At 44.9% G+C, this 15,971-nt stretch overlaps 2 protein-coding genes across 2 annotated transcripts in view; both read left to right on the top strand.

The window, feature by feature from the left end:
• Positions 1 to 9,396, top strand: part of LOC137364080 (SHC-transforming protein 2-like) — an 89,958-nt gene extending 80,562 nt beyond the window's left edge. Inside the window, exon 12 of the mRNA XM_068027524.1 lies at positions 9,311 to 9,396. The gene's annotated coding sequence lies outside the window, so the exon portion shown is untranslated. The remainder of the gene's footprint in view (positions 1 to 9,310) is intronic.
• On the top strand, positions 3,484 to 9,889 carry LOC137364078 (tubulin polyglutamylase complex subunit 1-like). Its single transcript, XM_068027522.1, has 3 exons — positions 3,484 to 3,852; positions 4,071 to 4,154; positions 9,311 to 9,889. The coding sequence occupies exons 1-3, from the start codon at positions 3,484 to 3,486 to the stop codon at positions 9,887 to 9,889; spliced, it is 1,032 nt and encodes a 343-aa protein (XP_067883623.1).
• The last annotated feature ends 6,082 nt before the right edge of the window (positions 9,890 to 15,971 follow it).

Here is a 15,971-nt window from a genome sequence, read left to right as displayed (position 1 = left end):
TACTTGCCTTCAATAGCCGACGCATAGAATATAAGAGCAGGGAGGTTATGATGGAGCTGTATAAAACGCCAGTTAGGCCACAGCTGGAGTACTGTGTACAGTTCTGGTCACCACACTATAGGAAGGATGTGATTGCACTGGAGAGGGTGCAGAGGAGATACACCAGGATGTTGCCTGGGTTGGAGCATTTCAGCTATGAGGAGAGACTGAAAAAGCTAAGGTTGTTTTCCTTAGAACAGAGAAGGCTGAGGGGGGACCAGATTGAGGTATACAAAATTATGAGGGGCATTGATAGGGTAGATAGGAAGAAACTTTTTCCCTTAGCGGAGGGGTCAATAACCAGGGGGCATAGATTTAAGGTAAGGGGCAGGAGGTTTAGAGGGGAGTTGAGGAAACAGTTTTTCACCCAGAGGGTGGTTGGAATCTGGAATTCACTGCCTGAAGGGGTGGTAGAGGCAGGAACCCTCACAACATTTAAGAAGTATTTAGATGAGCATTTGAAACGCCATAGCATACAAGGCTACGGGCCAAGTGCTGGAGAATGGGATTAGAAAGGTTAGGTGCTTGATGACTGGCACAGACACGATGGGCCGAAGGGCCTGTTTCTGTGCTGTATAACTCTATGACTATCTATTTGCATATGTGTTTATCGCGCCACATATTCTTAGTAGTTTGAACTGAGAGTTTTAAGGTTAATAACTTACACCTTTCTTGTTGAAATCTGAGAAAACCTGTCTGGTTGATTTCTCTGCAAGTACAATTAGAGAGCAGTGAGCAAGGACTCACTGAGGGGAAGCTAAAACACAGCGTCTTAAAAGTTAAAACCTGTTACGGCCAAACCAGGAAAAGGCTGAGAAGGGAGCCCTAGACCCCTTCTTCACCTGATCGTAACAAAAATGGTCGTGACACTATAAATAATAGCTTTTGAACTAAAAGGTAAAGGGGACATAACAGGTTTATGGACACAGTTTTGAAACAAAATGTCCAAAACCTGAATCTTTGGTGATCCCCCAAGGATCTATCTTTGGCCTTTTCCTATTTCTCACCTACAAGCTGCCCCTCAGTGATATCATCCAAAAACACAGAGTTAATTTTCACATATACACTTATGACACACAGCTGTACCTCACCACCACCTCCAAGTACTGTCTCCACTGACTCGAAATAATCAGACTGCTTATCCAACATCCAGTACTGGCTGAGGAAAGCTTTCCTCCAATTAAATCTTGAGAAAATCAAAGCTATTGTCCTTGGTCCCCTCCACCATCTCCATCCCTCTCCATGGCAACAGTTTGAGGCCAAATCATATTGTTCACAACCTCTGTGTCATCTTTGACCCTGAGATGAGCTTCCGACCACATTCTTTTGGGCCTCCTTATCTCGAGAGACAATGGATACGCGCCTGGAGGTGGTCAGTGGTTTGTGAAGCAGCGCCTGGAGTGGCTATAAAGGCCAATTCTGGAGTGACAGGCTCTTCCACAGGTGCTGCAAAGAAATTTGTTTGTTGGGGCTGTTGCACAGTTGGCTCTCCCCTTGCGCCTCTGTCTTTTTTCCTGCCAACTACTAAGTCTCTTCGACTCGCCACAATTTAGCCCTGTCTTTATGGCTGCCCGCCAGCTCTGGCGAATGCTGGCAACTGAATCCCACGACTTGTGATCAATGTCACACGATTTCATGTCGCGTTTGCAGACGTCTTTATAACGGAGACATGGACGGCCGGTGGGTCTGATACCAGTGGCGAGCTCGCTGTACAATGTGTCTTTGGGGATCCTGCCATCTTCCATGCGGCTCACATGGCCAAGCCATCTCAAGCGCCGCTGACTCAGTAGTGTGTATAAGCTGGGGGTGTTGGCCGCTTCAAGGACTTCTGTGTTGGAGATATAGTCCTGCCACCTGATGCCAAGTATTCTCCGAAGGCAGCGAAGATGGAATGAATTGAGACGTCGCTCTTGGCTGGCATACGTTGTCCAGGCCTCGCTGCCGTAGAGCAAGGTACTGAGGACACAGGCCTGATACACTCGGACTTTTGTGTACACATACTCCGACCACATATTCGCATCTATTTGTACCCCTGTAACATCGCCCAACTCTGCCCCTGCCTCAGCTCATCTGCTGTTGAAACCCTCATTCGTGCCTTTGTTACCGCTAGACTTGACTCGTCCAACGCACTCCTGGCTGGTTTCCCACATTCTGCTCTCCATAAATTTGAAGTGATCCAAAACTCTGTTGCCCGTGTCTTAACTCGCATAAAGTCCTGTTCACCCATCACTCCTGTGCTTGCTGACCGACATTGGCCCCGATCACGCAAAGCCTTGATTTTAAAATTCTCATCCTTGTTTTCAACTCCCTTCATGGCTTCACCACCTCCTTTATCTTTATTTATTTATTTATAGACACAGCACTGAAACAGGCCCTTCGGCCCACCGAGTCTGTGCCGACCATCAACCACCCATTTATACTAATCGGACACTAACTCCATATTCCTACCACCTACCTATACTCGGGGCAATTTATAATGGCCAATTTACTTATCAACCTGCAAGTCTTTGGCTGTGGGAGGAAACCGGAGCACCCGGCAAAAACCCACGCGGTCACAGGCAGAACTTGCAAACTCCGCACAGGCAGTACCCAGAATTGAGCCCGGGTCACGAGCTGTGAGGCTGCGGTGCTAACCACTGCGCCACTGTGCTGCCCAAATCTCCTCCAGCCCCACACCCTCCGAGATCATCTAATTCTGGCCTTTTGAGCTACCCAGTGTAATTTCTCCACCATTGCTGCCTGTGCTTTCAGCTGATTGGTCCCGAAGCTCTGAAATTTCCTCCCTGTAGTTCTTTGCTTCTCTTTCTTCCTTCAAAACGTTCCTTAAAACCTCCCTCTTTGGCCAAGCTTTTTGTCATCTGCACTAATTCTTTTTTATTCATTCATGGGATGTTCGCTGACAAGGCCAGCATTTGTTACCCATCCTTAATTGCCCTTGAATTGAGTGCCTTGTTCGGCCATTTCAGAGTCAACCACATTGCTGTGGGTCTGGAGTCACATGTAGGCCAGACCAGGTAAGGACAGCAGATTTCCTTCCCGAAAGACCATTAGTGAACCAGATGGGGTTTTTATGACAATCCAGTAGTTTTGTGGTGACTGTTACTGATACCAGCACTTTAAATAAATCAAGAATTTTTTAATTAGTTGTATTTAAATTCCCATGGGGTGGGATTTGAGCTCCTCTGGATTACCAGCTCAGTAACAGACCATTATGGTAGTGTAATGCACCAAGACTTAAGGTGCCTCACTGTTTGTTCGATAATGTGCCTGTGAATTAGTTTGGGACATTTTACTCCGTTAAAGGCTCTATATAAATGCAAGTTGTTGTTTCTGATCGCGCCTCTTATCTAAGGTGAGGAGAATCCCCGGAACGAAGGTTGTGTTCCTGGTTTTCCGGGGCGGGGACGGGCTTCCGGGGGACTCCAGCAGCTGCCCCGCACAAAGATGGCGGCAGCGGCGGTTTCCGGTCTGGCGGCGCCGCTCTCGGGGCCTCCTCTCCCGGCCGGACTCACACTCACACTCCGGGAGGCGCTGCTCAAGGTGCTGGAGAACAGGCCCGAGGATCCCATCTGCTTCCTCAGCGAATACTTCGAAAACCTGGCGGCGGCCTCCGAGGGAGCGGCAGAGAAACCCGCCCCGAGACAGCAGCAGGTAACCGGGTGGCGGGATCACCCCAGCCCGAGGCCTCACCCCGACCCCCGGCATTACCCTACCGACGGAACTGGAAGATTTACTACTTTAAACACGGGCGTTCTGGGAATGAAGAACACGCCCGGATTGCCGCTCCTGAAGTTTTTCCAGGGACCCGAGTGGGTTTGGCTTGGGATGTGATGATATCCACAGTGGAATAGCAGGCTGGCCCTCACTGCCTTGGTTTCTGGGGTGGAGGGAGGGGTAGCTGAATAGGAGAGTAACTAAGCTTCCTTAGATAAGGGCAAATCGTGCTTAACTAACTTGCTTGAGTTTTTTGATGAGGTAACAGGGTTGTGAGGATAATGTGATTGATGTGATGTACATGTGACTTCCAAAAGGTTTTTGATAAAGTGCCACATAACAGGCTTGTCAGCAAAGTTAAAGCCCAGGGAATAAAGGGACAGGAGAAGCCTGAAGACGAAGTTGGCTGAGTGACAGGAAACCGAGTTCTGGTGAATGTTGTTTTATTCATTCATGGGATATTGGCGACGCTGGCCAGGCCAGTATTTATTGTCCATCCCTAATTCCCCTTGAGAAGGTGGTGGTCAGCTGCCTTCTTGAACCGCTGCAGTCCATGTGGTGCTGGTACACCCACAGTGCTGTTAGGAAGGGAGTTCCAGGATTTTGAACCAGCGACAGTGAAGGAACGGCGATATAGTTCCAAGTCAGGATGGTGTGTGGCTTGGAGGGTAACTTGCAGGTGATGGTGTTCTCGTGCATCTGCTGCCCTTGTCCTTCTAATTGGTAGAGGTCGCAGGTTTGTAAGGTGCTGTCGAAGGAGCAGGCTGCTGCTTGACTAAATCTGTGGGACAGCTCTCCCAATTTTGGGCACAAGCCTTCAGAAGGAGGACTTTGCAGGGTTGACAGGGCTGGGTTTCCCTTTGTCTTTCCAGTGCCTAGGTTGATGCTGGGTGGTCCGTCCAGTTTCATTCCTTTTATTAGGACTTGTAGCAGTTAGATACAACTGAGTGGCTTGCTAGACCATTTCAGAGGACAGTTAAGAGTCAATCACATTGCTGTGGGTGTGGAATCACATGTAAGCCAGACCAGGTAAGGACAGTAGATTTCCTTCTCTGGAGGGCATTAGTGAACAAGATGGATTTTTACAATTGACAATGGTTTCATGGTCACCATTAGAGTAGCTTTTAATTCCAGGTTTATGAATTGAATTCAAATTTCACCATCTGCCGTGGTGGGATTCGAACCCATGTCCCCAGAGTATTAGCCTAGGCCTCTGGATTACTAGTCCAGTGATACTACTACGCCACCTTTTGGACTGCAGGAAGGTATATAGTGGAGTTCCCCAGGGGTCGGTGTTAGGACCCCTACTTTTGTATTGCTGAAAATAGAGACGTTTTGTCGAAGCTTTTCGTCTTGCACTCATCAAGACAACTCAAGAATACCATTGTAAAGGAAAGCAACAAATTTACACTGTATGAGAAGAGAGTGCTGATTGGTTGGCAAGTGGACTCTTGATTGGTAGAGGCGTTGCCATGGCGAATATGGGGGTGTATGTGCACAAATCATAAGAACATAAGAAACAGGAGCAGGTGTAGGCCATTCAGCCCTTCGAGTCTGCTCTGCCATTCATAGAATCATAGAAAGTTTACGACACAGAAAGAGGCCATTTGGCCTATTGTGTCTGTGCTGGCCGAAAAACGAGCCACACAGTCTAATCCCACCTTCCAGCATTTGGACCGTAGCCCTGCTTTATGGAACTTTATGGTCCAAATCGTTAATATATACCACGAAAAGCAGGGGACCCAGTACTGAGCCCTGCGGAATGCCACTGGAAAACAGCCTTCCAGTCGCAAAAACAATTACCCTTTGTTTCCTGCCACTGAGCCAATTTTGTATCCACGTTGCTGCATTTCCCTGGATTCCATGGGATTTTATTTTTTTAACCAGTCTGCCATGTGGGACCTTGCTAAAATCCAAGTAGACCACATCAACTGCACTACCCTCATCTATCTTCCTTGTTACTTCTTTAAAAAATTTGATCAAGTTGGTCAGACAAGATCTTCCCTTAAGAAATCCATGCTGACTATCCTTGAGTAATCTGTGCCTTTCTAAGTGACAGTTTATTCTGTCTCTCAGAATAGGTTCCAATAATTTGCCCACTACTGAGGTTAGATTAGATTAGATTAGAGATACAGCACTGAACAGGTTAGACTGACTGGCCTGTAATTATTCGGTCTATCCTTCGCTCCCTTTTTAAACAAAGGTACAATGTTAGCAGTCCTCCAATCCTCCAGCACCAAACCTGTATCCAGTGAGGACTGGAAAATGATGGTCAGACCTTCTGCTATTTCCTCTCTCGCTTCTTTTAACAACCTGGGGTACATTTTATCTGGCCCTGGTGATTTATCAACATTCAAGGATGCGAATCCCATTAATACTACTTCTCTCCCTATTTTATGACATCCAGTACTTCATGCCTGTCTTCCTTAACGACAATATCTGCATCGTGTCCCTCTTTTGTGAAGACAGGCACAAAGTATTCATTAAGAACAATACCCACATCTTCTGCCCCTACACTTGGTTACCTTTTTGGTCTTTTATGGGCCCTACTCTCTCCTTAGTTATCCTCTTACTCTTAATGTATTGATAAAAAAAACATCTTTGGGTTCACCTTGATTTTGCTTGCCACTATTCTGTCATGCCCTCTGTTAGCTTTCCTAATTTCCTTTTTGATTTCACCCTTCTGCTTTCTATATTCCTCTCGGCTTTCTGTAGTATTGAGTTCTCAGTGTCGGACATAAGCAATGAGATCATGGCTGATTTTCTACTTCAACACCATTTTCCTGCACTATCCCCATAACCCTTGATGTTTTTAATATGTAGAAATCTATCTATCTCAGTCTCAAAAATGCTCAACGACTGAGCCTCCACAGCCCTCTGGGGCAGAGAATTCCAAAGATTCACCACCCTCTGAGTGAAGAAATTCCTCCTCATCTCAGTCCTAAATGGCCTCCCCCTTATTCTGAGACTGTGTCCCCTGGTTCTAGACTCCCCAGCCGGGGGAAACATCCTTCCTGCATCAACCAATAAGAATTTTGTATGTTTGAATGAAATCACCTCTCATTCTTTTAAACTCCAGAGAATAAAAGTCCACTCTATTTAATCTTTCCTCGTAGGACAATCCCTCCATCCCAGGAATTAGTTTGGTGGACCTCTGTTGCACTCCCTCTATGGCAAGCAAGTCTTTCCATAGATAAGGAGACCAAAACAGCGCACAATACTCCAGGTGTGGACTCACCAAGTCTTTATGTAATTGCAGTAAGACATCTTTACTCCTATACGCAAATCCTTTTGTAATAAAGGCTAACATACCATTTGCCTTCTTAATTGCTTGATATACCTGCATGTTAGCTTTCAGTGACTCATGAACAAGGACACCTAAGTCCCTTTGAAGTTCAACACTTACCACCCTCTCACCATTTAAGAAATACTCTGTATTTCTGTTTTTCCAACCAAAGTGGATAACTTCACATTTCTCCACATTGCATTCCATCTGCCAAATTTTTGCCCGCTCACTTAGCTTCTCCAAATTCCCTTGAAGCATCTTTGCATCCTCCTCACAACTCACACTGCCACCTAGTTTTGTGTCATCTGCAAACTTGGAAATATTACATTTAATTCCCACATCCAAATTATTGATAGATTGTGGTCAGCTGTGGCCCAAGCACTGATCCTTGCGGTACCCCATTAGTCACAGCCTGTCAATCCGAAAAAGACCCATTTATTCCTACTCTCTGTTTTCTGTCCGTTAACCAGTTCTCAATCCATGCCAGTATATTCCCCCTCAATCCCATGTGCTCTAATTTTGTTTACCAACCTCTTGTGGTATATATTAACAATTTGGACTTTAATGTAGGGGGCGTAATCAAGAAATTTGCAGACAACACAAAGATTGGCCGTGTGGTAGATAGCGAGGTGGATCGCTGTAGGCTGCAGGAAGATATTGATGGTCTGATCAGATGGGCAGAAAAGTGGCAAATGGAATTCAACCTGGAGAAGTGTCAGGTGATGCATTTGGGGAGGTCAAACAAGGCAAAGGAATACATAATTAATGGGAAAATACTGAGAAGTGAAGAGGAAGTGAGAGACCTTGGAGTGAATGTCCACAGATCCCTGAAGGTAGCAGAAGTGAATCCTTGTTCACTGACTTCCAATTATAAGGCAAAGAAACTAGCCAAACAGGTTTTCTTAGGTTTAAAGAAAAAAGGTTGAGATTTATTAAACTTAAACTCTAATTCGGTTAACCTACGGCTATGCGACACGCCCACGCTAGCATGCCTATGCAATACACACATGCAGATAGAAACAGAAAAGAGCAGAAGAAATAAAGTGTAAAGGTTTGAGGCAATATCGGAAGATGGTTTTGGTTACTATTCTTCGAGCTCGCTGTAAAGTCCTTGATTGTAGGTAGGTCTTGCTTTTCGTTGGGGCCCAGTGTTCTTCTTAAACCTTATTCGATGTAGGAGACTTTTCTCTCTTGAAGTTCATGTGTCCTGAGTGGGTCCAGAGGCTTGTGAGAAAGAGCTGGGAGCAGACGGGAGAGGTCTTCTCACTCCAGGAGCAAACAGTCTTTTCTCAGTTCAAACTCTTTGTACAATTCAGAAAAATCCCAGGTTGCCAAGCAGGTTAGTCATGTGACTAGCAGGTCTGACCACGTCTGTTTGTGGATTCTCTTGACTTGGCCGACCCTGGAATGTCTCTTCCTACACACAATACCTGATGCTCAAAGTCCATTGTGGGTTAAATTGGAGCAGGGAATAGCCCCTTTGTCCCTCCAAGCACTATCTGGTAGTATGCAAATATTTTTCCAGCCACGGCTGATCTGTTTAACAAGTCATTTCCTCACTCCAGCAACAGTTTAAAATCAATGTTCATATGACAAAATTAATATGCCTCATTCTTGGCAGGTGTGGTGGCGGGGGGTGGGGTTGGCGTCTGCATGACATAAAGCATACGGGAACCTGGGCTTTATAAATAGAGGCATAGAGTACAAAAGCAAGGAAGTTATGGTAAACCTTTATAAAACACTGGTTCAGCCTCAACTGGAGTAGTGTGTCCAGTTCTAGGCTCCTCTTTTTAGGAAGGGTGTGAAGACATTAGAGAGGGTATAGAAAAGATTTACGACAATGGTTCTAGGGATGAGGAACTTCAGTTACATGGATAGATTGGAGAAGCTGGGGCTGTTCTGCATGGAGAAGTGAAGATTAAGAGGAGATTTGATAGAGGTGTTCAAAATCATAAAGACAAAGTAGATAGGGAGAAATTGTTCCTATTGGTGGAAGGGTCCAGAACCAGAGGACACCAATTTAAGGTGAATGGCAAAAAAAATGTGACCTGAGCAAAAACCTGCAGCAAGTGGTTAGGATCTGAGAGTGTGGCAGAGGCAGATTCAATTGTGGCTTTCAAAGGGAATTGGGTAATTATCTGAAGATGATTGCAGATTATAGGGAAAAGGCAGGGGAGTGAGACTAGGTGGGAGAGCCAGCACAGACACAATGGGCCAAATGGCCTCCTTCTGTCCTGTAGCCATTCTATGATTCTTTTGCTCTTTCTGTAGGAGCTGGTCCCCAGAGCCTTGAAACAGCTGCTGCTTTGTCACTACAGCAGACCAGCCTTCAGCAGGAACCTGGCTTCAGCCTTCCAAATCCTCAGCTGCCCCATTGGCAAGAAGAAGAAACCCGGCCTCAAGGGTAGAGCCTACACCGAGCTCCTGAGACAGATCTGTGGAGGGGCACACCTCTCATCCTGCTCCCTGATCCAGAAGCTGCAGTGCTGGGACCACGAGGCTGTTTCCTTTGGTGTCTTCAGGCATGGGGTTTTGAGCTGCTTCATCTTCCTGGAGTTTGTGAAGATTTCCGGGAGGCTGTTTGATGTGGTGGCGGACTCTGATGAAGCTGATCGGACAGTGTGTCAGGTTCTGCTTGATGCCCTGAAAGATGCAGTGAGCATTGGCAACTCCTCCAGCGCCATCAGGTACCTAGACGCTGGCTCGAAGCTGGCACCCAACCAGCTTGGACAGGCAATGGAAAGAGCGGTGAGACTCCGTCAAAATGAATCGATCCCATCGATAAGCAAGGAAGAGTTCACCCTGCTCGCTGCTCCTCTCTTCATTGAGAAAGTAAAACCCATCTGTTGACTGTGAAGGTACAAAAACAGGCAGTGACGCCCTGACCACAGAATGCCCCAGATCCAACTTGATGTCCCTGCATGTGTTAATCTGTTAATTGTGTATCAAATTGTTTGATTAATGCAGATGGAGGGTGTTAATTGGAGTCTCAGTTGAGCACATATAGGCAGACACTGACTGAGACTGGTGGATGGTTTGACTGAGGAGCTACACGTTTGTAATCCTTTTGCTCTGCACAATAAATGTGAAACTGAGTAAATATAGGCTCCAACTTTATCCTTCCATAACAAGCTTTCTGGAGTTCCTCCTCTGCTCGGGTTTCTTGATGCCGAATCATTGTTATCTGGCTCAACATATAATATATTAACACAGCTAGGTCCACACTGCTTACTGCACTGAGGCAAGTGTCCTCGCTCCATGTCCCTTAGCTCCCTCTCTGCCCCACCACCCTTCGCATCCCCACGCCTGTTCTTTGCCACTGTGCTTTTTATAGAGGGAGTTTATTCAGTGTTGCTACTTTGTCTGTGTTGCTTGGTGTCTCTCCACTTGCCACCAGCCAGTGATGGTCAGCGTCTCGGTGTTAATGTTGCAGTCTCTCCTTGCCTGAGACTTCAGCACTAATTTAGACTGTTTCAGCCTTGTCCACCTCCCTCATTTGAGGTGTAAGCAGCAGGAATCAGCAACATTTGGAGCTCTGAGGATTGTCTTCCAGCAAACACTCTCACCCGGGGATAGAGAGCAGGAATAGGAACTTTGGCTGATTTTGTCGTCGTCCTTCCCATTCTAAGAGCACAGCTCCTGGTCTGAGTACAGAGTACAGTCCGGATATTGAAACTGGGTGTGCACCACATGGATAGTGAACCACTGATGTTCAATGCTCACTTTGTCTGTATTATTGAGGATTGTTGAGTGCCTTGTTATATCCTGTTTTTGATCAGTATTGGATATAGCTTTGCAAAACAGTCAAATTAAACATAACCTGACTCCAGTTACAGTTCTTGTAATCATTCAGTTCCATTTCCTGTTTCTCTGGTTACTACTTCCGTTCCCTGCTGTATGTTGATTCTGATTCGAATATAAAGCCATCCCTTCACACTCCTGAAGCCACCTGCTCTTGTTGGGTGAGTCTTTCTCAAATGGCCTCTGGTACCTCATCCAAGGGTGTGTAAACCTAAACAGTGCATGCAGGAAGGATATTTGACTGTGGAGGCATCGCACTAGAACTGACTTCCGTTCTCACCACAAACAGCAGTTATCGAATGCCAATTTGGAGCTGGAATCTGTCTGATTTTGTATGAAATTTTTTTGTATGAACAGATGTTCTTGGTGAAATACAGTGATGTTACGATATTGGCACTGCTCGTGTGGCACAGACTGAAACGTTGTGTGTAAGTTGTGGTACCAAGGATGATGGCTGTGACCTGTGAGTGTCTTCAGCACAGGACACTAATTATGAGAGTTTTCACAATGTATCAGCTCGTAGTGTTAACCTGCCATCAGAGTAATCTTCAGTTTTTAAACTAGGATCAAGAGTAGGCCATTCAGACCTTTGAACCTGTTCCCCCACCATTCAATGAGATCATGGTTCATCTGTGACATAACTTCATACCTGCCTTTGCCCATATCCCTTTCTTTTTTTGGGCCTCCTTATACCTTTGATTAATAACAATCTATCCATCTTAGTTTTAAAATTAACAATTGATCTAGCATCAATTGCCTCGCGGAAGAGAGTTCCAAGCTTCTTCTACCCTTTGTGTGTAGAACTGTTTCCTAATTTTACTCCTGAAAGGTCTGGCTCTAGACTCCCTTAGCAGTGGAAATAGTTTCTCTCTATCCTATCTGTTCCTCTTAATATCTTACAAACTTCAATCAAAGTTATATCAATGACTTATATGAGGGTAGCGATGGCATGGTAGCTAAATTTGCAGATGACACAAAGATAGGTAGGAAAATCTGTTGTGAAGACATAAGGAGGTTGCAGACCGATATAGATAGGTTGAGTGAGTGGGCAAAAATCTGGCAGATGGAGTATAATGTGGGAAAATGTGAAGTTCACTTTGGCAGGAAGAATAAAAAAGCAGAGTATTACTTAAACGGTGAACGACTGCAGAATTCCGAGGTGCAGAGGGATCTCGGTGTTCTAGTGCATGAGTCACAAAAAGTTAGTATGCAGGTACAGCAAGTAATAAAGAAGGCTAATGGAATGCTATTCTGTATTATGACAGGAATTGAAAATAAAAGTAAGGATCTTATGCTTCAATTATACAGGGCATTGGTGAGACCACATCTCGAATATTGTATGCAGGTTTGGTCTCCTTATTTAAGGAAGGATGTGAATGCATTGGAGGCGGTTCAGAGGAGGTTTACTAGATTGATACCTGGAATGAGCGGCTTGTCTTATGAGGAAAGGTTGGACAGACTGGGCTTGTTTTCACTGGAATTTAGAAGAGTGAGGGGAGACTTGATTGAAATATGTAACATCGTGAACAGTCTTGACAAAATGGATGTGGAAAGGATGTTTCCTCTTGTGGGTGAGCTCAGAACTAGGGGACACTGTTTTATAGTTAGGAGTTGCCCTTTTGAGAGAGAGCTGAGGAGAAATTTTTTTCTCTGAGGGTTGTGCGACTTTGGAACTCTCTGCCTCGGAAGGTGGTGGAGGCGGGGTCATTGAATATTTTTAAGGTGGAGGTAGATAGATTCTTGTTAGGCAAGGTTATAAAAAGATTATCGGGGATAGATGGGAGTGTGGAATTCAAGACACAAACAGATCAGCCATGATCTTATTGAACGGCAGAGCAGGCACGACTGGCCGAATGGCCTACTTCTGCTCCTAATTCATATGTTCGTATGTATGTTAATCTTCTGAGTTCCAGGGAATACAACCCTAGTTTGTGTAATCTCTCCTTGTACTTTAACCCTTGGAGTCCAGGTGTCATTCTGGTAAACCCATGCTGCATTCCCCCCAGTTGAGTCAAAGAATTCAGAACCTTTTTCTTAATCCACAATACAAAGTTTTAATGCAGACATTTTATTTAGAATGTGCACAAAGGATGAGGGGTGGGGGAGGTTCTAAAGACACAGCAGAGTGTGTATAGCTGATGCTGTCATTTTGGTGGCTGCCATGCTGATCTGGAGAAGGAGCTCAGAATTGAGGGCTTATTTTTTATTTCAAAAATCCATATATACATTAAAATAAGTTATACCAGGCTCCAGGGACTTGCATTGCTCAGGCTTTGCCCTTGAGGTTTGTTGAATCTTTCTGAACATGTTGATGGAATTGCACACCTTGTGATCAATTCTGAACCAACGGGATTTGACTTATTTCTGTCTATCCAGCATCTCATCAAACCATCGTTTTAACCGTTCCTTCCCTGCCCGCCTCATTGATCTTCTGCGTCTGTCCTCCTCGCGTAGTAGTTGCACCCTGGTGCGCTGTGGTCTGAAATCCAACCCGGTAGTATTCAGAGCTGTTGCTGGTTGTCTTGGGCTGTTTCTGCTCGACTTTCCTTTGGTGAAGTCAGTCTTAGGTGGCTGGAATTTCTGGGGAACATTTTTGTTGCCTTGCGCACTGAGCACTGTTTGTCCTCCCCAAGAGGCTCTGCGACTTGGTTGAGGTATTGGTATTGCTGTAGATTCCATGACACACTCTGGGGATGTTTGGATAAATGAGCCATAATCATACTTGTCAAGACTCTCTGTATCATCCACGTCCAGGCCCAGTGTAGCAAGGATCCTATCTCCAGTCCACTCCCACCAAGCCAAGAATATATTGGCGACAAACATCCTCCAGTCTGGGAACAGTAGTGTTATCAGATCCCATACAGCCATTCTATGCTTTCTTCACCCATCCAGCTAATATGCTCTGCTCCATCACACCTCATTTAAAGTCAAAATGTGAATGATAGTCACTCAACCGATTTCAATCATTTGCTGCAGTCATAATGTTAGTGTGATGTCGTACTGGATTAAATCACAAGAGGGGCAGGGCAACACAAAACTGACATTTTGATTAAAAACCTTGAAGCTGATTTGAAAACATGGGGAACAGAAAGTTATGGAAACTCCGTGAAACTGAGAGCAGTAGTATGAGAGCACTTGTACCTAAATTCCCCAACTGAGCTGGAATACTTCCCAGTCCCTGAGGTGAATTATACACAGGGCAAAAAAAATGGGGGAGAGTAGCCAACTAAATAAACTCTTGATTAGATTCCAAGCTGTAACTCACTCCTGGGTATCAGTTATTCTGTGTGTATGTGTATATATATATATATATATATACACACACACACAACCCCTGACTTCTACCCCTTTGTATTTCATTCTTCTAGATATGACACCCAATATTCCATTAGCCTTTTGATTATTTTCTGTACCTGTTCATGACATTTTACTGATCTGTGTACCTGGACTGCCCTAGTTTCTTTGGACCTCTGCTGTTTCTAGCGTTTCACCATTTAGAAAGTATCTTGTTGCTGTATACTTTTAAGGTCCAAAGTGGATGACCTCACATTTGCCTACATTGAAATCCATTTGCCACAGTTTTACCCATTCACTTAATCTATCAATATCTCTTTGTAATTTTATGCTTCCATCTACACTGCTTACAATGCCACCTATCTTTGTGTGATCAGCAGATTTGGATATGTGGCTTTAACATAACATTAAAAAAATAGGAGCAGGAGTAGGCCATTCAGCCCCTCAAGCTTGCCCCGCCATTCAATAAGATCATGGCTGATCTGTGCCAGGCCTCAACTCCTCTTTTGGGCCTGCTCCACATAACCCTCGACTCTCCAAGATTTCAAAAATCTATCTACCTCTTCCTTAAATACATTTAGTGACCCAGCCTCCACAACTCTGAGGTAGAGAATTCCAGAGATTCACCACCCTCTGAGAGAAGAAATTCCTTTGCATCTGTTTTAAATGTGTGACTTATTTTGTAACTATGTCCCCTAGTTCGAGATTCCCCAATCAGTGGAAACATCTTCTCAACATCTACTCTGTCGAGCCCCCTTAGAATATTATATGTTTCAATAAGATCACCTCTCATTCTTCTAAACTCCAATGAATAAAGGCCTAACCTGTTTAGCCGTTCTTGATAAGACAGCCCCTTCATCCCAAGAATCAGCCGAGCAAACCTTTTCTGAACTGCCTCCAATGCTAGTATATCCTTCCTTAAATACGGGGACCAAAACTGTATGCAGTACTCCAGGTGTGGCCTCACCAACACCCTGTACAGTTGTAACAAGACTTCCCTATTTTTAAACTCCAACCTCTTAGTTATAAAGGCCAAAATTCCATTTGCCTTCCTAATTACTTGCTGCAAATGCATGCTAACTTTTTGTGTTTCATGTACAAGGACACCCAGATCCCTCTGTACTGCAGTATTTTGTAGTCTTTCTCCATCTAAATAATAATCTGCCTTTTAATTCCTCCTACCAAAGTGGATGACCTCACACTTTCCCACATTGAACTCCATCTGTCAAGTTTTTGCCCACTCACTTAACCTATCTATATCCCTTTGCAGATTCTTTGTGTCCTCATCACAACATGCCTTCTCACCTATTTTTGTATCGTCAGCAAATTTGGATACTCTACACTCTGTCCCTTCCTTCAAGTAGATAGTAATCGGTAGAAGCCCTGGGACCGATCCTTTTGGCACCCCACTAGTTACGGCTTTCCAACCTGAAAAAGACCCATTAATCCCGAGACTCTGCCTTCTGGGTGTTAGCCAATCCTCAATCCATGCCAACACATTACCCCCAATACCCTGAGCTCTTATTTTGTGCAATAACCTTTTATGTGGCACCTTATCGAATGCCTTCTGAAGTTTTTGAAAAAGTGGCTGAAGTAATGGACAGGGGAATATCCCATCATCTAAGTTGTTAATAAATACAGTAAATAGTTGCGGCCCCAATACAGAACCTTGCGGGACACCACTAGTCACGTCCTGCCAATTAGAGCACCTAACCATTATCCCTACTCTCTGCCTCCTGCCACTCAGATAATTTGCTAATCGGGTCAATTCCATGAGCTACAACTTTAGCAAACAGTCTCTTATGGGGAACTTTATCAAATGCGTCATGGAAGTCCA

This window comes from Heterodontus francisci, unplaced genomic scaffold (assembly GCF_036365525.1).
Source record: "Heterodontus francisci isolate sHetFra1 unplaced genomic scaffold, sHetFra1.hap1 HAP1_SCAFFOLD_1254, whole genome shotgun sequence".
Classification (NCBI taxonomy): Eukaryota; Metazoa; Chordata; class Chondrichthyes; order Heterodontiformes; family Heterodontidae; genus Heterodontus; species Heterodontus francisci.
This window is presented reverse-complemented; position numbering and strand designations above follow the sequence as displayed.